The sequence below is a fragment of the Toxorhynchites rutilus genome, chromosome 2 (assembly GCF_029784135.1).
Source record: "Toxorhynchites rutilus septentrionalis strain SRP chromosome 2, ASM2978413v1, whole genome shotgun sequence".
Lineage (NCBI taxonomy): Eukaryota > Metazoa > Arthropoda > Insecta > Diptera > Culicidae > Toxorhynchites > Toxorhynchites rutilus.
Genome location: NC_073745.1, coordinates 82,209,331 through 82,233,951, shown reverse-complemented (window position 1 = coordinate 82,233,951; position 24,621 = coordinate 82,209,331). Strand labels below are relative to the sequence as shown.

General features: G+C 42.4%; 1 protein-coding gene across 4 annotated transcripts in view; it reads left to right on the top strand.

The window, feature by feature from the left end:
* Positions 1-4,024: 4,024 nt before the first annotated feature.
* The window catches only part of LOC129768061 (cyclin-dependent kinase 12), a 40,661-nt gene continuing 20,064 nt past the window's right edge, over positions 4,025-24,621 (top strand). Inside the window, exons 1-3 of one of the 4 annotated variants that reach the window (XM_055769445.1) lie at positions 4,026-4,713; positions 13,248-14,023; positions 14,291-14,699. In XM_055769445.1, the coding sequence (XP_055625420.1) occupies positions 13,583-14,023; positions 14,291-14,699 (850 nt within the window). In that variant the 5' untranslated portion in view covers positions 4,026-4,713; positions 13,248-13,582. Of the gene's footprint in view, positions 4,714-13,247; positions 14,700-24,621 lie in introns of all 4 variants that reach the window. The other 3 variants (XM_055769444.1, XM_055769446.1, XM_055769443.1) reach the window with 3 other exon arrangements.

The following is a 24,621-nucleotide window of genomic DNA, read 5'->3' as shown; positions in this document are numbered from 1 at the left end:
TTCAATAACATGGTTCATGGAATGCTATCTAATCATTGTGGAATATATTTGATACTCCTGCTGTCAATGCCTCTCATCGACCATTGATCATTTGAAGCTCATCCTCGTTGACTCATTTCAGATTTTTTTTTCAGAATTTTCCGAATATTTTCGAATTTTCTCTCCGTAACATTGATCTACGTTCAGAGACGATGAATAAAAGCAAAGTCGAACGATTCCTCCCTCGGGTTTTGCGTTTAACAACACATTTGGCGATCCACTTTATTTATATACTACCTGACCCCAAAATGATTTTTCGTTATAAATTCTTTCGAACATTCACGTTTTCTTACCAAGCGAACGGTCGTTGGTTCAATCGCAGAACTCTTCCTTGATTGATCTTTACAATTTCCATTTAGCTCTTTACAATTTCCATTTATTATTACTTCTGCCAAAATTCGCTATTATAATATAAATTCTTTTTCAGACACAATGTTCGCTCAAAATACTTGATTCATTTGCAAATAACGTGTTTCTCTGTTACATGGAATACATCTTTGATACAGAAAAGTAAACTTTCATTCATAATTTTTATTCTACACCTGAGAATCATTTTTGCTTCACACTAACGAAACACGAAACTTAATTGGGCTTGGATCAATGTCATTGTAGAACACCTCAGAATTATTTTTCGAACATTCTCTCGAAGCTTTTAAAAATTACAAAACTTTTCTCACCATAACATTGATTTCTGGACAGAGACGAATACAACAAAGAGGACGGCTCAAATCGAACCATTCCTTCCTCAGGTTTTACGCTTATCAACACATTCGACGATCCATTTTTATTTACATAGATTTAACATTGACCTTGTTTCCCAGTTTCAGTGTGCTAAAAGCCTAATTCTTTCAAAACTGGAATCTTTTAAAACATATCTGACTACAATTTCCATTTCCTTATCCAGTTCATAAATTCAATGTTTCGGCGCAGAAGCCAAAGCTGCACCAACGTGATGCTACCTTCAGAGGTGCATTGAGTAATCATCATAGTTCCCATCATCATACACTGAATTTCACTAATGCACTTGCAATAGAGCGGTTTTCCATCGGGTCATTCTAGTTTCGTCTGCAGCGATAATGAGCTTCAATGATGAAACGAGTATTACTTTCTAATACTTGAATGCTCGCTTGTCAAAGTAGGTATATCTGTATACTAAGAAATCCATCCTAACGTCGCAATTACATGAAAACAAATAGTCTTCGCTTATCGTATTGACCTGATAGTAGTCATTATCGAAGTAAATGCTTCTCTGTGCTGTGAGATTCCACTTGTCTGATTTCTCAATAATCTCAATATTAGCACTCCGTCTATTTCCGTCTATGTTCAATTCATAGGAGTTCGTACATCTCCACCGGTTTTCTTTATTCGTCTTCTTGAAACTCCGTCCATTTCCATCGGAGCTCAACATCAAATAAATTAATTTAAAATACTCATAGAAAATCGTCCATCTCCACCGATTTTTTCTTCTTCTTGGAACTCCGTCTATTTCCAGCGGAGCTCTATATCGAACAAATTAACTTACTTTTCGGGAGCTAAAGGTTCGTTCAATTTTGCGCCATTGTCGCGACCGCCAATATAATTGTATATTGCGATCGATAGATGGGCTTCAAACATGAAGCCTCATCCCAGAAAGTTCTTTGCTGGCTACAGCCAGGAAAACTCTATAAACTCTTTTATGAAGCCGGCTAGTATGTGGGTGCTAACCACGTAATGCGGCGTTGATTGTGTTCCACACTGTGACACTCTCCCAGCTCAATGGAAGCGCGTCCTCGCGCTATCAGCGGAGAGAGAGTGCCGACAATGTTTAGCCCGTGATGTTACTGCAGTCCGATGCGATGCGAGGCACAGTTCGATTGTTGGTTGTTCGGCTTAACTACGATGCCCGCTGCTGCTGCTGCTCCTGCTATTGATTTTGATGAAGACCGATGCGACGCCCAGCTCGATGGTTACTCGGATTAGCTTCAGTGTTCGATGCTCCTGCTGCTGCTGTTGCTATTGGACCAGACCGATGCGATACCCAGCTCGATATTGGCTGCTCGGTTAGCTGCCTTGTTCGCTGTTGCCACTGCTGCTGGTGTTCCTTGTTAGATGTTGCTCGTATCACGTCCGTTGTAAGAATGCCGGCTGCGCGGAGTCGCTCGCGCTTTTATAGCCTGGCTCATCTTTTCCTTACATGTGATTGGTCTATAGTTCTCATGGCATGATTCTCATGTTTCTTTATTGTTGTTATTATTATTATTTCATCACCCTATTCTGTACTCTACAGGTACCTGGTGAACATGGACATACATGTCAGGAAGCGGAAGTCTCGTCCACTGGTCTCGAAGCTGCAGGCAATTATGCAGTGGCAGCGGCTGAATAAGATGATCAAGTCGATTTTCTCGGTGAATCGTGACGTGGCGATGGTGATGGACGACGAGACCTATCTCACCTATCTCATGGCAACGACTGGCAGGGCAATTTGTATTTTACTTCCCCCATGAAGGAAGTGAGCTCCGAAGTGAAATTGAATGTGAATTTCACACACCAAGTTTCCCAAGAAGGTGCTGCTGTGTCTGACAATCAGCGAAAAGGGTATGTCGAAGCCGCTCTTCTTTAGCTCCGTACTGGCTGTGAACGGGGAAATTTATAGTACGAAGTGCCTGTCGGAAGTTGCGTCGTTCTGGCCGGATCTGGCGTCGGCCCAATACTCGAAGCGATCGTTAGAGGAGATGAGCGGCTAAATGTCGATGTGGTATCCAAGTCAGCGAACCCGCCCAACGTCCCCTAGCAGCGTCCCATCGAGAATTTCTGGGCAAACCTGAAGCGTAAGATCTACTCCAACAATTTTGTCGCGAAAAGTGAGAAGGAATTGAAAATGAAACGAAGAAAGAACTCAAAAACTATCTACATGCCTACACGCGTGTTTTCGTCCGCCATGGCGAATGTTCCGATTAACAGCCGGAAGGCCGCTCGCAAGGGCGTAGTTGGGCGTTTTTGGAAATAAGCTTCCATGGGAAATTTATCAAACTCAATTATCTGTCTTAGTTTTTTTATCACCATCCAAAAAATCAATTTCTTTAAATGCAAACGTTATGCATGAATAAGAACCGGAGATGAAACATGAATATACCATGAATGATATCCAAATTCTCTGTGTAGCGAAGAGAAACTTAAAGCGAGAGAAGGAATGGGATTCGTAACTTCTCATTTTTTCCCATTCTCACGTTTTAACCGTCAATCAAAGCATGGACCCAATGAAACGTATTTCTCAGGCTCACTTAATTCATTTTGCCTCTCCTTTTAAGTCTAATAGTGCTTTTACATTGCATTTCATTTATGGAAAGCCCTATAATTCAATGTGTTCATTCAATCTAAATTTCGGAACAGATGGAACACATAGAAAATATAGACCAAATTTTTTCGTGCAATTTGAACGTATTTATAATTAATTTTTTCATATAATTTTTATTTATTTATTCATCATACATACTATGATTCAAGCACTTTTCTCAAAAAAAATTATAATCCAATGCAGTCATCGAAATTAACTTTAACAGGCCTCTACTATTTACCAGAAAAAAATATTATCCAAGACGGGTCTAGGGTACTAGGCGAGGCCGTTTCGTCACTAAGTTGGTTAGGGGAGCGGTATATGAAAACAGTACGGAACAAAGCAGAAGGGGAATTATTTGCTTGTAGCGTGAAAGAGACAGACTGATCACGAGCGGGCTTCGGCACTAGCGTATTGTGTTTTGTTTACAAACAAAACACAGTAGACTTTCAAGATGGCTGAAGAGTGGTTTTAGCAAGTTGGCCCACCTTAGGATATACTTCTAGGCGCCTTGATATTATCATTCCTATCAAATTATATTTTTCTTGTTTTGAATCACCCCGCGCTCGTCAATTATGGCATATGTGACACTCCTCTGCCTGCGCATTTCACGTCGCTCCTGACTGTCAGTTGCGCTTCTCAGAAAAATCCTAGGAAACCGTGAACAGCAAACTAGCTGTCTTAGCGCCATATTGATCTGACCGCTGCTTCATTCATATTGTAACCTTTCAACACCACGACACGAGCAGCAACGGCAACGACGACGAACACGATCTCATCGTAATCGTCTGTCGTTCTCCTCGCAGAACGAAGAAAAAATTATCTTCTGAATTTTCTGATGAAATTTTCGCTAACTTTTCTCGTTCGAAACCAATTGAAAAATGCCTGTATGAATAGCGCCAGTCGCGAACATTAGATTAAATGTAGAATTTTTACTTTTGGGCCCCGTCTAAGTGGGGTAAAATCATTTTGTAAAGTGGAAATTTTTCTGCTTGGATCAAACCAACAGCAGCCCGAGCGAGCCATCACGGGAACACTCTGGAAGACATTTCGCAGGAAAGGAAACGAGAGTGCGTGTTGATTTCGCAGTTATTACGTGTGGAATTAAGGAGCCTCCGGATTGCTACGGTACGGAACAGTGCGGGATGTGTACCAAGATTTGCCAGTGCGTGAGTGTGTGGGAAAACAGTAAAAGCAGTGAGTGATTGTACTTCCGGAAAGTGGACCGACGCAACTTTACATTATAGCAACGGTACGAAAAAAATAACAGTGTTGCATATGAAAAAAAGGATTGTGTGCGGAGAATGGTGACAGGCAGAAACGTCAGTTACAGCAAATGTTCCGGCGCTTCGCAAATAAAGGTAAGCCACAATTGATAGGGCTAATTTCGGTGATAGAAAGCAGTCGGTAACTTCTTATTTGTAGCAAGATTTACCAGCAGTAGTGGTAACCGATTACTGTGTGTGCTTTGCGTCTTCGCTATGATGAGTATGTAATTTTGACGTTTCTTAACAGAAGCACTCCTTTCCTTGCTGTGGCAGACACAATAGTAGTGGTTGTATAGGCAGTGCTCAGCCCCCAAATGATAGGAAACCTGTGGGCCGGTTGTGTGTATTGTCAGCCTTTCGGATTGATGATTAATGGTTTAGAGGACGAGGCAAATGCTCCCAACATATGTATCAGATGATACTGATAAGAAATGCATAAAAACAAAACAAATTAAATCCCGAATGCGTAAAAAAAGATATACTTAAAGGTTTGTTTTATGCCATATAAGCCTTAATAAAAATATATATTTTGGAGAAAAAAAATAGATCTAAAACTAGCTCCAAACTTTAGTTTTTTTTTGCAATTTTGCACTAAATATAACCATGAATAAATCAAATCCCATATAATTTATCTAAGTTTTTAAATGTATACAATATTTGTGAATTATAATTATTGTATGAAAAAAAAACTTATGACATAAACAAAACTATGACTATTAAAAAAATAAAAATAAAATATCCAGTTGTCTGCGGGATTTTTGTTTGTAAATTATACTTTTTTTGTGTGGACCTGAAGGCTCTATTTAGTATTCGAAGAATCCGATTTAGTTTTAATATGCATAATTGAATACGAAATCTATCTATGCATTAGCAATGTAGCTCTTATACAGCCGCAATTACTAGAAGTGTGATCCCCCAAAACACATTGTGAAAATCCTTTCGGAATAAATTACTTGATTTCCTCATCTTCAACATAAACACTTACACGTGTCTACTCATTTTAGGGAAACGAATCATCCACATTGATAGGACACTAGGGAATGTAAACACAGAAAAAATAAGGCATAGCCTTATTGCGAAGCCTCTCTATTTACGATAACTTCAATGTTCTTAACACATTGCGGACCGCTCACGAGTTTTCTCGTGTTTCGCGTTCCGTCTATCACGGCTGGATCACGAAATAACCCGTGTGCTCTACGCTTGATGGTTAAATCCTGCGCCGAAAAGTATGCACATCGTGCTCGTGTGATCGAAGGGTAGTATGAATTTCATGTCGTCTAAAGACGACGCTCGTAATAAAAGGGTTAATTCTAATTATACTGTTTAAAACAGGGTTTCTCAAAGTGGTCGATATCGACCCCTTGGGGTCGATGTCGGTTTCCAAGGAATCGACACAAACGAAAATTGATTTTAGGGGTCGACGAGGTCTAAAAATCGACTCCTATTAATTAACACTTGTTCTTATTTGAAACTTTCATGATACTGTATAAGTTGTATTACGTGAAACAATGTGTTACAATAATGACTAATATTTTAGTAGAACGAATGAAGCTATGATCAAATTCAAGTCCAAACAAACATAACAAGCTTGCATTTAGGTTGCAAATTGTTTGCAAAATAAGATGAATTCATTGTGAACAATGCCCTGAGCTACCAAGTTCGGATCATTTTGGTTTACCACCAAACATACTTTGTTCATGGAGGACCTCGCTCAAATGTAGCATTGCCATGCGACAGAATGACAAAGTCAGACAAGTTTGTATATTCTTTTCCCGCTGCGCCTATGAGTTTCTTCACCCACAAAAGGTCCAAACGTTCTTCTTTTCGACGATAGTTTTTTAGCATATCGCACGAACCCAAAACACAAAACTCTAGGAATTCCTGTTAGGTCAAGTTTTCTCATTTCATCAAACGCAAAGTTTTTAAATTGGTAAGTATTATGTATGAATAAGAAACAAACCTAGAGATTTTTAAAGAAATTTTGCTATGAGGGTCTTTGTATCACTTCATTCTGGAAAAGGGGGTCACTCGCCCAAAACAGTTTGAGAACCCCTGGTTTAAAAGCTTACTACACATATGTAGTTTTCAACAAAAAAAAAGAGGAATCATATATCTGGTATCCTATTTACATTGTGCGTGTATCATTGTTTGAGTTCACGATGGGTAAATAATGGAGCCGTCCATTAAGATTGTGTACGCGGGCAACGAGGTGCGTGTCAGGGTGTTCTTTTCTTGTTTCGGCCACATAAACTCTAGTTCAAGCAGGAACTGTGGTCGACTGTACCACGGCCTGCTTGAAGCCAATGGCGTTCCTATACCACATTTCGTCAGGACATCCCCGATATTTTTTCTGATAGAACGTATCACTAAACTCTTGTGGACGTTAGCTCCACAATCTCACCGATCCTGAAGGCGACGAACTGTTTATACTTGTGCTCAGTGTTTGCCAATGGTTCCATTCACTGAAAAAATCGCTTTCGTTCGTTCAAATATGATCTCACAGAAATCATTTCCCCGCGCGGCATTATTTTTGTTGTTACGTGCTACAAATCACGATACAAACGAGAACGAGACAGCTCTGCTTCGGTTCGCACTTCATGACACAAGCACGCAAGCAAAACCGTCATGTACGCTTTCGGTGCAGAAAGTTTATTTTCTTCTTTGCTTCTAAGGGGCTGTCCACATACCACGTGGACAGAAAAAGCATGATTTTAGACACCCCCCTCCCCCTCCGTGGACAAGCGTGGATATTCCTTATACCCCTCCCCCTGTTGTCCACGTTGACATTTCTCCAGTTTTTGGGAGAAAATCAAGAGAATCTTACATTTTTCGCTTAAATCTAATTTCAAGTTTGTTTCAATTTTCTATTACATGTTTTGTTAATAGAAATGATAGCCTTGTTAATAGTAACAATTTGCTTTAAATTCACCGATTTTGATATCAACGCGCTGTTCAAATCGTCTAAATGTTGTAATGTACAGGGGAACTTCGATATAACGTCACTCGATATAACGTACATCTTACCATTTCCAAAGTGCAAAGGATTTTTTATGTAAAGAACAATAAATTATCTGTATTGTGATGCTAAAACATGTTTTGTACATTTAATCAATCCCGAAATACAGCTGGTTTTGTGATTCCGGATTCTAAAAAATTAATCAACAGTACGAAGGGAAACATCATGAGAAAGGCTGGCTACATCTTCTAATTGAATTTATTCATTAACTTTACTAAAACAGCTACACAATAATGTATTATAGACTACGTTTGTGAGTTGTTTATTATGCTTCGATACAACGTACAATTTTTAAAGTGAAATGTACGTTTTATCGAAGTTACCCTGTATTGCTAGTTTTGGATCGTTCAACACACCCGAATTGTCACTCAACCGAATAAACGTTATTTGTATTGACTGCATTAAACTTTGTGCTTCGTTATTGGGAAGGGATAATGACAATGGATTGGTGGATTCAACACACTTTGAAAATAAAAATTATTAATTAAAATTTACTTCTCCGTATCAAATATCTATTCTATGTAATTTAAAATTATATTAATTTTCGAGTGGTGAAAAATGTTTAAGGAAGGTTATGTCTAATAATGATTTTATATTATAATGATCAATTTTAGCGGTAATGTTATAGTAATTAAGTCGGGGTCAGGATTACGTGTAATCAACCAAGTAATCAAATAACACCAAGTCAAAATTTCCATTAAATTTTTTTAATTCTAGAATGAACGTAATATGTCTCTGAACCCATTCATGTACATTAATGATCGCGGATTGCGAAATATTTTCTCGTCTTACAGAAATATTAACAGCTGATAATCTGAAGATACAATAGGCCGTACGAATAAAAACAAAATTCACCTTTTTTAAAAAAATTATTCATTTTGGAGCCAATTTCGTGTCAACAAGTTTTTAATTCAAGGCGAACCAGCCCAGGAGGCTGAAAACCTCTCAAATAAAGAATAAAAAAAAAGTTTTTAATTCATATGAACTGTTTAGGACCTGCTGAACATGATTATGAGTTCTATTAGTTGTTTTTGAAATTAACACAAAAAAATTCAAATTTAAAAAAATGGTTTTTACCATCAAGTGTTTTTCGCTTGACGGGCTGTGGCAACTATTGTGTGTTTCACATAGAACGTTACGGAAGAGAACGTCCACGTTCCGTCACCGTCCCCGCCAATTCACACATACAGTCTATGCTTGCAGCAGCACCGTCACGTCAAATGTTAAACGAATGATTTATTTAATGTTATTAATGGTGTCGCCACCTACAACAGTCTTAAATTGCAAAGTCCTCTTTCGAATCAGCATGCCTGGAATCAGTTCTAAATTTAAGAAAAAATCAATGATTTCCATATTATTTGAATGCTTAAACCCCGTAGTCCCGACCTTTATCCAACAATAATAATATATAGACTATTTTTCTCAGCTAGTCACGGATGATTTTGACTCCGAAATTTGGAACTAAGAGATATGTTGGCATAAAAAATACAACCAAAATCGAAACAAAAGCTGAGACACAAACCAAAGGAACCGTCCGTCTCCGTCAATTATTCTTCTCTACAAATCCTGCCGGTCGTTTTCGTTGAACGTATGCTGACGGGTCGTTACGTTGCCGGTGTAATGTTTTCATAAGAATTGCATGGTAGAATAACTGACGTAACGGAACGTGACGGGACGTGAACGTGACGTGGATGTGAATCGCACTTATATCGCCACCAATTTTTTCAATGTTTTTAATTGTTTTGCGCATTAAAAAAAATTGTTTTGTGTATTTTAACATGTAAACGCGTCGTTGTATTGTAGTTTTCGTTGATTACATGCCTAGTTCTCACAGCCCGTTAAATGGTAAAGTTAGTTGATATAAATAACTAAATTTGTCATGCATTTTGGGAGAAAAATTAATAGGAATGATTGAAGTGTTTCACTTCTAGAATGTTGCTTAATTCAATTTTTCGAATGTTTTACAATATGTACAGTAGTTTAGCGGAATATTTCATAACATACCTTTGTGAAATTGATCAACCTTTTTTTTCATTATTTTCTAGTGTGATGTGCGCTAGAATGTATAGAGAATCACTGATTCCTTTATCTATGATAATATAAATGATAATTAAAAGGTTTGTAAAAAGCAAATTTAATTTCATCCACCTAAAGGTGTAGTCGTGCCTTTCTCATATCTCGATCTAAATTTGGAGCTGAAGGTTACTCGAAGATCACCGGGGTATCCTAATGTAACCAAAACCCCTTGAAATAGTCACAAATGAACTAGTTTCGACAAATCATGATGTTTGATATATGGCATGATGGGATTTGATTCTGGTCATGAAGTGGCAGTGGCGTTTCGTCCGTCTGTTTAAACTGTTCATAGGACAGGTAGACAATCTCAGAAAAAAAACTTTTTTTTTATTATTTCACATTTGTAGCATGGATGAAGAATTATCGAAGGTAAATTATTTGTAATTTCCATATTATCTCGAATACCCTTATTTTCTTTTTTGGTTGGGTAAAACTTCTCCACCGTGAATAATGTAATATGATGGCTACACTTGACTTCACCACACAAAAACGCGCGCAACACAACACAACTCTACGAAATTAGCAGTAATGATTACCGGGTTCAAACCTTTCATCTGAACCAGTGGTCATTTAAACATTTCTGCATCTTCAAGTGCGACAGGGCAAACGCAGTCAGCTATGTATGAAGCTGAACTACTACTAATAATGCTGTGTTGGGCAAATGTGGTAATTGAGGTTCAGAGTTTTCTGCTGAACGAAGTCAATGGAAACGATAGAAAACACACACCTTTTTCTATTGAACAGGTAGCTCACTTGATCATGCATCGCCTCTATAAAGTGATCACATCCCTCCTAAACCTGACCCGGAATATATATGGGTTACGTCAATGAGATCATGTAGACTTGAATTCATCACAAATAAGCTAGTTTTGAAAAACATGAAGTTTGATACTCCAAATGGGGCGTTTTATGTTGTTTTAGGTTCTGGAATCTATGGCTCCTGAACTTGTTCCCGCCATACCTCCGGACCCGGTGGACCGATTCCGATGAAACTTTGAAGAGGTATTAATTTAAACAAAATGGACTTTCAAATGTGTTGCTTTATGTTCGGTTTAGTCTTTACCGAGAAAACCTAGCTCTAAAGGGGGTTTTCTAGTGTATAGCCACAAATTTTGGACGTTTTTTCGAGATCCTACCAAATAAATAATATTTTACCATCCATTATATCATTATTTGTTTATCTATCTTTTAGCAATAAAGCAAAAAATGAACAGTAATATAATATTAAAAATTAGAACAGTGAGGGGTAGTGGGGGAAAATTGTTCGTAGGGGGCAAAGTGGTCATCTGCTTGTTTGGTAGTATAACTATTGACTATAGATGCCGTATTGATAGTCGCCTTATGTTTGAAGACTTTAATGACTTTTGAGTCACCCTGTACTTCAGTGGAGCTGTTGCATGTAAAAATATAAATAAAAACCGAAATTGCTCTCTCGATAGCCATTCGGCCGTAGTTCTGAGCGCATGGTATCTAAGGAATTTCTCTTGAAATTTAGTTTATTCAATCTGATATATTGGACAAATCATCCGGTTGGACGACTGTTTACATATTCGAGGAGAGGTGAACAGATATGTTGTTCAAGCTCAGCGATTGATTAGCATAGACATTACTTTGATATTTGGGGGCAATTTGGTCATAGGTGAATAACGACTTACAATGTTCTGTTTACTAAAGTTGATATACCGCATCACATTCAGCTCTTGAAGAAGATCCTTTTGTGGTTTTGACCCTGGATAAATATGCCACTCCAACTAAACCAAGCCTCATTATGCGGAACGTTATGTGTTTCTTATGACGTTTACGTTGTGTGCAGACTCTAGGTGAATAGGCCAAGCTTATTTCATACATGTACCTACTATATCAAATATGATTTGAACAAATTTGGACGAAAAATGCATAAATCTATCCCATTTAGCTTGATATGTGCGAGTGACCACTTTGCCCCCAAATCGGTATCAAAAACTATCAGAGAGTCGACGCTTTTCCACTAGAATGTGAGAAGTTACCGGTGGAGCATATCTGGAGCTTGTTATTCTTCTGCGAGCAAAGGTAAACAAGTGAGAGCTTTCAAGCGTCTCAAATATTCAAGAAAAACGTGGAACATGAATATTTCATGCGGATATTTTCTGTATTTGAAGCTGCAATATTTTTCCACGTCGGCTTGGACAGTTCTTTCCGCTAAACAATTCATTCAGTTCTCTTCTTCTAAACAATTCAGTCAGACTATCTCTGGAGGATGAAGTCGTGGTTGAATTTGAAAAAAAATCCGTAGGTCCGTCTGCTTTACTTCTTCCGTATGATAAAGTCTGCTAAGAAGATGGAACAAACGAATGGTAGTTACTGACAAACTGGGGGTTCGAGTCTCGCGTCTCCGTATCCAACACGAACATCTGCTGCTGTAGCTACGGTATTTTCGAGCAGCTAATTCGCTGCAGTTCATGCGAGCGATTTCTTTTGCCTGACCTGTTTGTCATGTTCGTATAAATGGAGCGTCTGTATAACATAGAAGATAGAAAAAGATCTGTGACACCGGCCTTCCTTCCGATTGTATCTTGAGACGCGTTGAATCAGTTGACTGTCAGGTAGATCATTATCAGCAGTAGGGGTAGTGGGGGAAAATTGGTTATGGGGGGCAAGGTGGTCATCTGCTTGTTTGGTAGTATTACTATTGATTATTGACACCGTATTGATATTACCAAATGTTTGAAGAATTTAATTAATCTAGAACGTTGACGTGATGTGTTTCTTACAACGTTTTTGCATGCATGAGAAAATTTGAATTGAGATTCTAGGTGAATAGACCAAGCTTATTTCATACATGTACCAACTATATCGAATATGATTTGAACAAATTAGGGCGAAAAAAACGCTTAAATCTATCCCATTTAGCTTGATGTGTGCGAATGACCACTTTGCCCCTACTAGGTGACCACTTTATATCCAAGCAAAAAAAGAGTTCTATTTTTCATCTTTTTTTCTAATGATGAAAAATGTACTATTTTGAATTTTTATAGTAAAAGCCGTATGCTGTCTTGAACAACAATGAGTTGAACTATAATATTATTAGAAAAACTGGAATTGTAGCGGTATGTGGACGCTGGAAATGGTCATATTCCTTAGGGTGACCACTATGCCCCCACTTCCCCTATCTAAAATCAAAAGGCTTCTGGCCTTTTTAATCAGCTTAAAAAACAATGACAATTGATTAAGGCAAAAGTCTCATCAACGTCTCAACGAAATGTTATGAAAAAATCTCTGGAAGAGGAAGATGCACGAATAGGTGAATTATTCCAATTGACCGTTAATTACTTTTGGAGTGTCTCTTTATGAAATTGGATAGTTAACATGAAAAAAATCTTTTCTAATGCAACCAGTTGCGTATAAATAACTCTTTTTCTCGAAGAGTTATAACTAGCTGAACATTTTCAAAATTATACCTGACCCGACTTTTTTGTCTACCCTCTTTCTGTACACATACCCATTTCTTGCGATTTTACATAAAACGATTCTTTTAATGTTCTTGTCTTAATTCCAGAATCATGTTGTAACACTCAAGGAAACGCATTCGTGTGGCTAACTGCAGCTAACAGTGATGTGAGATACACACATACAAACATAACAATACAGGGGGCCCGATGGAGAGGACGAGTTCAAACAAAACAATAGTGCAAGTGACAACGACACACAACATGACCGTATGCGTAGCATAGTGTGCTCGTACTAATATTAGCTATTAATATTCACTCAAAATCGATTATATCAGATCATACAAGTGTAATTTAATTACCAAAGTAGTTTAGTGCAAACCAAGAATAAAAATCATTCTAAGTGCAAAGCGAATCCTCGCTCTAGTCCTCGTTTCGAAACAGTATGGACCGGGAGCGGGAACGCGATCGTGAACGAGAACGGAGTCCAAAGCGCTCCAAGCATGTGAAGAAACGTTCGAAAAAGAGTAAAAAATCCAAGAAGCGGAGACATGCTTCCAGTGACGAGGAACAGTCATCGTCGGATGAGCGGCGGAGCAGTACTCATCGTAAAAGCTCCGTTGATTTCGGACGTGGGGGAACCGGGAATGGCGGTAGTCATGGGTCATCGAAGGGAGTAGTCGAGTATTCCGATGTAAGTTCGGATGATTTCTCTGCACCGGAAGCGGGCGAGATTGAAACCGATGGCAGTGTCTCACCCTTCGCCGCCGCCGGCAATGAATCTAGCAGTAATTTCGGTAAAACTATCAGTAAAAGTGAGAAGAGTGCAGCGGCGACAGTTAAATTGTACAGTAAAAATTCTACTAAAATTCAGCATGATCGAATGGTGAGTGGTTCTTCCTCGCTTCCTTGTTCGTCGTCGGCAGCAGCAATCGAAACCAGTGGGGCGATATGCTCCGCGACTACGGAGGTTTCGACGCTGACTGAGATTGTTTCCCAAGGTGGTACTCCGACCGGTTCTGTTACCATAACGGAGAGTGGGCGAAGGGTCAGCATCACTGCCACGTCACCAATTAGCCAATCGTCCCAATCGCATTCTTCCCGGTCGAAACGTAAAAACTCTATATCATCCGATACTTCCTCTATGAAACAGGGCTCCAAGCGGCACCACCATCATCATCACCTGGAACCTCCGGCCTCACCAATCGAAGAGCAGGAGCCCGAACTCGACGAACAGGAGCTAATGGACGAGGAACTCGTCGAGGAAGAGGAGTACGAGATCGTGGAGGAAGAGGAGGAGGAGGAAGATGAAGAAGAGGAAATGGTTGGCCGTAAGCGGAAGAAGAGTAAGAAAGATAAGAAGCACAAAAAGAACAAGAAATCAAAGAAGCGAAAGAAAAAACGAGCGAAATCGATTTCAAGTGTCGAAACTATTTCGGAGAGTGAAGACTCGCTGCTCGAGTGTATGGAATCGCTGACACCCCCGCTCAAAGCCACACCGGAGTATGAGAAAACGTATACGCCCATACGGAACGAAGAAAGCCTGACGCCACTATCACCCGGTAAGTGTAGAAAAACATGCGGATTATGTTTTTTTTTATAATTAAGATCAATCCATTTGTTAGCTATGAAGAAAGGTTGGGATAAAGTCAGTCTATAAATTTTAGATCCATTGAAATGATGTACAGTAATCGTTCGCTAACTGGTCCTGGTTTAACTGGTCTGCTATTTAACTGGGCGAACGTTAACTGGTCCTTGGACCAGTTAAAAAGCACAATTTCGTAAACAATCGACGCCATATTCAAATGGAAGATTTGCTGTGAGGGGCATTCGAATGTAATTTTGAATGTTATGAAAGTTGACATTATTTTCGCACGACAAAAACATTGATTAAACTACAGAAAAACAATTTTCTCAAATCATATGTCATACCTGTTGTCGCACTCAATGCGAAACTTCCATTGGAATCCTTTTATTTATCCAATTACAGGAACTAAGCGAATCAAACAATTCATTGAAGTTTCCCTCGATTTTATTTGACGTTTAACATGCCGGACCAGTTAAAACGCGAATGTCGATAAGTGGTCTTCTCTTTTCGCCCAGTTAGTGAATGTTTTCTGTAGTTAGAATTTGGAATCGTCTGAGACTTCGCCGCTTTTCAGGCAGCTTCTGTTATGACAACTTGATTTTGCTATCAATGTCTTACCCATCCAAAACATCTTTTGGATAACTCGCTATATGACTTCTGGGTCTTTATTGACTTTACTCAACAGCTTGCCTAACAAATACAAGAATAAATTGCTTGGCAAGATCCAAATGATATACCGATTTTATTCACTCATCATCTTAGGATTGATTTGGCTGTTCAAATAATATGCGCGACCTACTTTCTCGTTATCGTTCATGAACGATTGATTCATGAACGTTGATTTTTGGACGATGATTCTAGTGATGATTCAGGGAATAAGTTTGTATTCGTTTCTCATTTATTTTAATTTTAAATGATCATTTTCTCCTAATGCGCTGATCGCTGTCGATCGATTCACGCCATTCCCTCTGCTCAAGTGCCCATTCTTCCGCTCGTCCCCTCTCTAATTGCTCCTGTTTAATGTCACAATATCTTCATGATCAGGTAGCCTTTTGACGTAGGACTACGTCTTTCATTTCTGTACCGGGTGTAAGTTCAAAGTTTTGAAAACGAGAGAGTGACGCTGGGGTGTTTCACGTTAATACCTCTTTACCGGCTGAATGGAGCGGTATAATAATCACTCCATCCGAAAGATAAAATGTCAACGAGTTATGATTGTATTATTGGTCCAAACAAATCGTTTCAATATCTAAAAAATTGCTTTGAAAGCAATCTATTGAAATCATCATTGCTCATTGATGATGATTGGTGATTGCAATGTGTTCCCAAACACGGACGCAAAATTTAGGCACTTGGAGAAATCGTCATAGCGAATACATGCAAGCTGCGAGTTTTGCTCGCTTGCATTAGTGTTTGGGAAACCACAGCGGACACATGTAAGGCGTGAGTACTTTTACTCGCATCAGTTTCTGTTCTGCTTTCGCATGGAACAGTCATGAAAAATTGTTTGCGTGTGAATGCGTCCAAGCGAAGGAATATTGGCATTTACGCATTCGACTTGGTGTTCCCGTGATGTAATCCAATTGACGAATTTGCGCAAAGCTGAATCAGCTCATGCGACACCTACATTAGAGTTCAGAACCACAAAAGTGATGATGTTTATTTATTCTACGCACTGAAAAGCAAGATTCGGTCGTGATTATTCATTTTATTGACGTAGAACTACGTCTTTCATTAAGGGTGCCAAATCAGAAAACAGGACACGTTTTTATGAAATAAAGTTAACGTTAATAACTATTTTTGCCGCGAACGGATTTTGGCGATTTACATACTAAACGAATCGGAAATTCCGTAAGATTTGTTTAATATACGTTAGAATCCCCTGGTTTGTAAATGGTTAAAATTCATGAAAACTTTAAGCGTTTCCATTTTCCCATACATTTGTTCTGTTCATTTGTGTGCTTTCCCGAACAGAGCATTCAATATCGACGACCAACGGAGGGGAAATCGTAGGATTTCAAGTCTCCGTGAACAAAGGAAAAGTAGAAAAATGAAGGGGAATACTTGCCTAGAGTATAAACAGTGGATCTCTCTGAGGCAAACTTTCATTCGGCATCGGACTGTTGAGCAATCCAGTTCACTTTGCTTTCGCTGCGCTTCGATCTAAGATTGGACCCCACCAGTGGTAATCCAACTTGGATATCGTCGTTTGGTTTTTCTGTTCGTTTTTCGCGTTATTCGTATTGTGCGCTTTTCTTTCCGCGTCATAAATTGGACGCTTCGCGTAGTGTGTGATGAGCAAGAAGGAAAGGAAGGCAGGCTTGAGCCCTGCAAAAAACGAACGCATTGCCAGGGGCAATAAAATTTCGAGGCAAGCGGTCATCTAATGATGCACGCGATGTTGGTGCAGTGAAAAGCGCTCGCACTGAACCGAGCCTTCGCGAGTGTGACACTGCATCGAACAATAGCAAAGGGGGTCTTCGTAGCCTAATTGGTTGCGTGTCCGCTACTATGCGAACGATCATGAGCTAATAACTCAGGGCCCCTCAACTGACCATCTTTGTGTGTTATTCTAGCTACTACGTCCGCAACAATCATCATGTGTCGGTAATCCCAGTCCCTTACCGCTCACATTACGATCTGCTGTATCGGTAATTGGTGCTAATTCTAATACAGCAATGGAAGCCTCATATCAGCAGTCCCGTTGAGTCCACAGTCCACAGTTCACAGTCCAACTGTGAACATTCGAACAATAGGAATATTCTAACGCCGAAAAAGGCGGCATGTGTTGTGTATCGATAGAAATGGAATACTCGGCATGTGTTGTGTATCGATAGAATTGAAATATTCTTAGGCCTAAACAGCTACTGTGTTATACATAAAAAAAAAAAACGAATGTTTATCGATGGATAGGAATCTTAAGCCTAAATAATATACAACAATAGTTATTTTAACATAAAAATGTATACGAATAAATTCGGCTCTGTGACAGCTGAATTGCTAAATGAGCCTAATAAACGGATGGGATAAAAAAAAAAATAGCAAAGTGGGCGATTTCGGCGCGTCGGTCGAAATGTAAACGCCGTTACCCAGGCAGCAACCAAAATCAAGCTCCCCCGCTGTTGGTGAAGGCGGTCGCTCTTGACAAACTCATCAGCGAATTCGCATCGATGGGTGTTACAGCAGAGTACAAGCTGTGTGGCATTTTTTTTTATTCTTTATTTGAGAGGTTTTCAGCCTCCTGGGCTGGTTCGCCTCTTTATCGACGGCATTGCCGCAAGGTTTCGTTAGGAACAGATTGCACATAAAATTATCACATAAAAATTGGACGTAAAAATTTAACACATATAAATCCTTTTGCGAGACATGACTTAACAAAGAATTTGCTGTTTGCTTGTTGGACCAGATGGCATGGATGTCCTCGGACCATGGCTCCAGGCCAGTGGAGAGGAAGCCGTGCCGTTGAAGATGCCGGCGTGTTCTTATTCCCCTTCATCGTGGAGGGGAAGGAACAAGGATCTTCTTGACTGATCCATTGTTCAGACGCTAGATCTTAAAAAATAGTTCGGCATCTTTTAGGTAGCAGACAAGCGCTGCTACTCTTGCTGGATCGTCCTTCAAGATGTCCCTTACACTCCCGCTGATTCCATGCAGGTTTCGTAGATCATCGAATTTCGGGCAACCACACAAGAAGTGCTCGACGGAGTTGTGGATTTGGCAGAGGTCGCAGAGTAGATGGAAGGGTCCTCTATTGAATCCGTGTGAGACCGAGCAGTGACCGGTCCTCAATCTGGACAGGATTCGTTGTTCTCTCATTCCTTTAACATCGTCAAACCTGACAATCGTGCCCTTGACTTTTCTGAGGAACTGCCCCCTCTCTGCAAACCACCTTTCGGTTCAAAAGGTGCGGAAAGAGTTGGTGATCCACAACTTCACATCGTCAAGCGGCACATCCCGAGTGAAGAACGGTCTGGTGTGACCGATTCCGGCAAACTGGTCGGCCGCTTCATTCCCTGCGATGCCGTTGTGTCCGGGGACCCACATGAGCACAGTGTCGGGCAATATGTTCTTCCTGATGGCCTGTACCCATGGATGTTTGGACCTGGTCGCACCGATGGCATCAATGGCGCTTGCCGAGTCGGAGACGACCAACAACGGCTTGGAAGATGAAGTTGTAGTTGCCTCGAAGATGCCGGCCACTTCGGCCGAGAAGACCTGGCAGATGTCCGCGAGTTTCTTGCTGGAAATCAGACTATTATTATTATCGCTTACCCCAAATCCAACTCCCGATGGTCCTTTTGAGCCGTCCGAGTATCTGATCTCGTGGAGACGGTATTTTTCTGCTATGATGGCCTTGAAATATTCTAGCAGACCGATCGAGCTCACCCTGGCTCGAAAGTTGTCCCTAATACCGTTCTCGACGAGAACAGTTGGGAACCTCCAGTCGTTCGCACCAAACCAGGATTGTTTTGCCACTGGGGGGAGGTTGGCGTGCGCCACCCGCTGCAGGATCGTGTTGCTAAGGGCGGTCAGGTGGGTCTCCCCTCTACCGCTGGTTTTCGACAAGAAACTGGCAGTCCTGGCTACGATCGCCGAGTCTACGATCAGATCGAGGGAGGTTCTCCAATTTCGGCGCAGACAGAGGCAGCTGGTGTTGATGGCAGGAGACCGGAGACAGTCCGTAGTGCTTTGTTGTAGATCGGTGCCAGAGATTTTGGGAGCTTGTCTCCAGCCAAACACGTCAGTTCAAGGCCATAGGTGAGGCGGCTGCTGATGATGGCTTTAGCCACCCGTAGCCGAATATTTCTGTTGTTGCTCCGGTGCGGTTTGGAAATGGTTTTTAGAAGGTTCAACCGGGTTGCACAGCTCTTCTTAACTTCCTCGAAATGGCGGAGGAAGTTAAGTTTGTGGTCAACAAACACTCCAAGGATCTTTAGCGTTTTTCGGCGGGGAATGTTGTTTTTGTATAGCTGGACCCTGGAGTTGGGACCCTGATGTCTATCGCTGCAAATCACCATATGGCCGCTCTTCTGCGCTGAAAGTCTAAATCCTCTCTCGGCCGCCCACCGGCCGATGGCATTGGTAGCTGCCTGTATCCTGATGCGTGGAATCCTATGGGTGTCACCCACTGCCATCAGAAGAATGTCGTCCGCGTAGACAAACACGAAGACTCCCCCAGACAGGACCTGGAACAGGCTATTCATGGCGACGAGAAAGAGGGTGACGGCAAGAGCAGAACCTTGAGGTACTCCTGTTTCCTCGTGGAAAGCTCGGGAACTGATGTTACCAATTTTGACCTCAAAGGTTCGGCGTGTGGCAAAGTTCTTGATGAAGTGCAGTAATTTCCCGTCAACGCCCCAATCTGCCAGAGTTTTCAGCACTAACGGGATCCATGTTCTGTTGTATGCCTTTTCTAGGTCCAGTGCTACCATCTCCATGTGCTGACGGTTCCTGTTGGCTTCGGCTATCACGTCTCCGAGGGTCGCGAAGTAATTGTTGGTGCCCATACCCGGTCGGAAGGCGAACTGTCGATAGTCCAATTTCCTATTTTCGGTTAGAAAGGTGACCAGGCGTCTATTCGCCATTCTTTCCAGGATCTTGGATGAACAGGAGGTTAAGGAAATTGGACGGTAGCCTTTCACGTTGTTGCTGCTTTGACCGACCTTAGGTATGGGTATTACTAGGCTGTGTCTCCAACCCTCGGGAAATTCGTGTGTATTCCACAGGTCGTTAAAGATGCTGAGAAGGGTGGACTGTCCGAGCTGAGACAACTGTTTCAGCATCTTATAGCCGATACCGTCAGGGCCAGTTGACTCACCTTTTGCGGAACGTAGGGCAACAGAAAGTTCCTCGATGGTGAAGTTCCGGTTGAGAGGATTATTAGGACGACTCATAGGGACCACAAAGTTGCTGACCGAAGTGATACCCGCTCCCTGTCGACGGATGAAATCGGGCTCATATTCGGAGATCGAGGACAATCCCGCGAAATATTCGCCGAGCGTGTTCGAAGTATCTACCGGATCGCTGAAGGTTATACCATCCACTTGAAGAATGGGATTGTATGGCCTTCTCTTCCCATTTAGTGCATTTACTCTGCGCCAAAGATCCGCAGAGGACTGGTTTTCGTTGATAGACTCCAGAAAACCAGTCCAACTGTCTAACTTCGCCTTCCGGATTAACCGCCGTACTCTGATGTGTTGCGCTCGATACCTGTTCATAGCAGCTTCCTTCATTGGGTCTCCTACTGGTAGTCGTTTGGCCGTACGCAGAAACTTTCTCCGCTTCTTGACCTCCCACTTGATGTCCTCGGACCACCAATGCAGCGCTTTTTTCCCCGGAGTGGTTTTCGTTCTTGGGATGGGATGGGAGGCTTCGGCCGCCTCCATAATGGTTTTGTTGAAAGTGGCAATGGTGGTTGGGTTGTCTCTAGATATCAAGAAGTCGGAGGATGTTTGAAAGGCTGTCCAGTCAGCTCTTTCGAAGATCCATCTTGGTTTGCGAGTAGTGAGCGGCGGCGGGCCGTTAAAGCTGATGGTTATCGGGTGATGATCGCTGCCATGAAGGTCGTCGGCTTTGTTCCACCCTAACCTATCCACCAAGTTGAGACTAGCTGCTGAAATATCAATGGCTGTGTTGCTCGTTCCTCTACGGAAAGTGTCAGTGCCGTCATTTAAGACCGAGAGCTCCATCACCTCCAAGAGGTCGGCGATGATATTCCCTCTGACGTCTGGTGTTTGCATTCCCCAGTTGCGGTGATGAGCATTGAAGTCCCCCAAGATGATTTTTGGGTCCTCCAAGCCTGCTACCGCTTCAAGCAGCTTCCGTCGTAGTTCCGGGATTACGCCACACGGCAGGTATATACAAATGATGGTCACCGGAATCGGGGCCTCGATTCGGACTGCTATTATTGGCAGGTCAGTGGATATTTGTTTTCGCAAATGGGGAATGTTTCTCCGGACACCCAAAGCAACGGAGTGTTGCAAAACAGAGCCCCGCTTAGTGTACCAGTGGAATCTACCCCCGACAATTTTCTGTATGTTCGTTGTGGAAATTCGATTTATCTCTTGGAGTGCGATGACGGACGGACATAGCTCTCGGTCAAGGATCTCCAGTTCTCCCAAGTTGTTGTACAGTCCATTGATGTTCCATTGCAGAGCGAGGTTGGTGGATGTGTTGGTGGACATACTTTCCTGGTGATGGGCGGTGTGGTGGGGTATCAGAGGTGTAGTGGTACTGAATATTACGATTCCCGGTGGAACTCCACCGACGATAACAGGTTGGGCAGCCATTCCACTCGGAAGCAGCCGAGGAAAGGTGGTGAGGTTCGTTGGGGAGCTGGAACTCCCGGCCATAGCTTGCGTGAGATCTCCTCGGCTACGTCTCCATGCATCATAGATATTGGCATCGGACCTCGCTTCGGCTGGTATAGGCGAAACAGGCCTGTCATGAGCTTCCAGTGGAGTGGTTGTGGCGGCCGGCTTAGCCCTGGCGGCGAGACGAGCGGATCTTCGGCGGATTGGGATATTAACTGTGGATGGTGTTGTGTCGGCAGCTGGAAAGATCGCAGTGGCAACGATACGCGGTGTTGTCGAACAAGACAGCGGTGCGCGGCGACTGGGAGTAGAACTCTCAACCAGCGTTCGTTCACTTGACCCGACGGCGGGAAAAAACGGTTCGGCGTCACTGCAATCCTCTGCGCTACTTTGTGATTTGGCGGTGGATACTTCGGTGATAATGGCACAGGGTAGCGGAAGTTGCACAATGTCGGCAGAAGAAACTCCAGTGAGATCGATCGGGGAACGAGTGATTCCACCCTTGTGCGTCCCGAGATCTGATGCAGTTCCCACGCAGTCCTTCGGGGAATAGACGTTGCCGCCCTTGTGCGTCCCGATTTCTGGTGCTGGTCCCACGTGGTCCTTCGGGGAACAGGTGTTGCCACCCTTGTGCGTCTCGAGTTCAGGTACAATTCCCACGTAGTTCGTCGGGGAATAGGTGTTGCCACCCTTGTGCGTCCCGAAAGCTGGATCGTAAGATACTGCATCTCCCTGGCGCCGGGGGTAGACCGTCAGTACCGGTGGGGGTATAACGTCCGCACTGACGGGGCCTCGACTACCAGGAAATATCGCTGGGTTTCGTTCTTCATCGACGTTGGTTTGTTTCTTCGTCCACAGGCTGCAGAGGTTGTCCAGCAGTTCCGGTGGGGGTGTAACGTCCGCACTGCTGGGGCCCTGCATACCTGGGGCTCTGCTGCTTCGGTCAGCGACAGTTCGCGGCGAGGGATGCCGGAAATTGTCCGTCGATTCCGGTGGGGCTGTAGCGTCCGCATCTACGGGGCCCCGACTATCCCTACCGGAGAGCTGATTGGTGGAGTAGTGGTTGGCGACGGTGAGGTAAGAGTTGGACGAAACACTATTTGGGCTGACGGTCCTTACCGCTAGTCAGCGGTGGGTATGGAGAGTCTGATCGCTGATTAGATCGAGGGTTATATGGAGGCAAGGCGGGTTGCTTGCCTACTGTTGACGATCTCTGACGGATGTCCTTCGGTGGTTGTGTAAGCGGGGATTCAGGTTTTCTTTTATTCGAGGGCGTTGCATTTGTAGTTCGATCTCCAGACTGGGCGGTAAGAAGTACTGGTGTAGACGGAGATGGTGTTCTCGTAAGCGTGTCATCTAGTTCGTTGGATTCTATGTCGGAGTCAGAGGAATTGACCAAGCTGGAGTTTTGTGGTAATATGCTTGTGGATTTGGCCGGTCGGGAGGATGTAGGGGTGTTTAACAAGGAGGGAGGGCTGAAATGGGTGACTTTTATTACCTCGGATGTTTCGACACTTTTTGTTTGGGGCAATAATGACCTGGCTTTAGATATCTCCTTCTGTTGCAGAGTGATGATTTTGTCCTTCTGGGTCAATCGTTGCTCCATGGCCGCTAGTGTATTGGCCATCTGATCGATTTTATCCACCAGAGACTTGATCATCTCCGTGTTTTTTAACGCTTCGATACGTTGTAACTCCATTGAAGCGGCCATGTTCGCGATAGTAAGATCTTTTTCTTCTATTTTTTTCACCAGGTCATTTGTTTTTCGATCCGGGGCTGCCTCCTTATTTGGTATGTGGTCGGGTACTCTGTCTCCTCTGACAGCTTGGGCATAGCTTACCGACCGACCATTTTCTGCCTCAAAGATTAATCTTGCCATTTTGTAATCGACGTCCCTGTCCACTTTTAGCTTTTGTATTGTATTCTCCTTCCGGTATTTCGGACAAGAACGGGAAGCAAGATTGTGACCTGCGGAATTGCATCTGCTGCAGAACGGGGGCTGCTGGCATTTGGGACCTTCCGCCGGAATCGCATGGCTAACGGAACAATTCCCACAGGTTGGCGTATTTTGTCTACACTTGGTTTTTGTGTGACCGAATGCCCAGCATTTAAAGCATTGCATGGGCGATGGGTAATACGGCCTCGTTCTTACTCGCAGATAGCCAAAGTAGATGAATTCAGGTGTACATGTACCATTCACTGTCAGGATTAACGCAGGAGTGTTTTCTACTGCGTCTGGACCGGTCCGTCGTTTGAGTCTTCTAGCCGCTGTCACTTTTTGGTCTTTGAGGCAGTCCACAATGCCCTCCTCCGACATATTAATTGTTTGTGCGCAACTGACAACACACTTGGTGCTGTTCAAGTGTTTGTGGTAGGTGACCTTGACGTTTGTACCATCAGATAATTGTGTCAGCTGTAGTAGAGCATCCGCTTTTTTTTTATTACGAACTTTAAGCTGTGTGGCATAATTCAGTCTTTTTCCAAGCAGTTAACATTGTTTGTTTTCATCAATGCATTAAACTGATGTTATGGCGAATCAGGCGTAAAGGTTGTGCGCCAAAAAATATTTGGGTAAAACCAAAC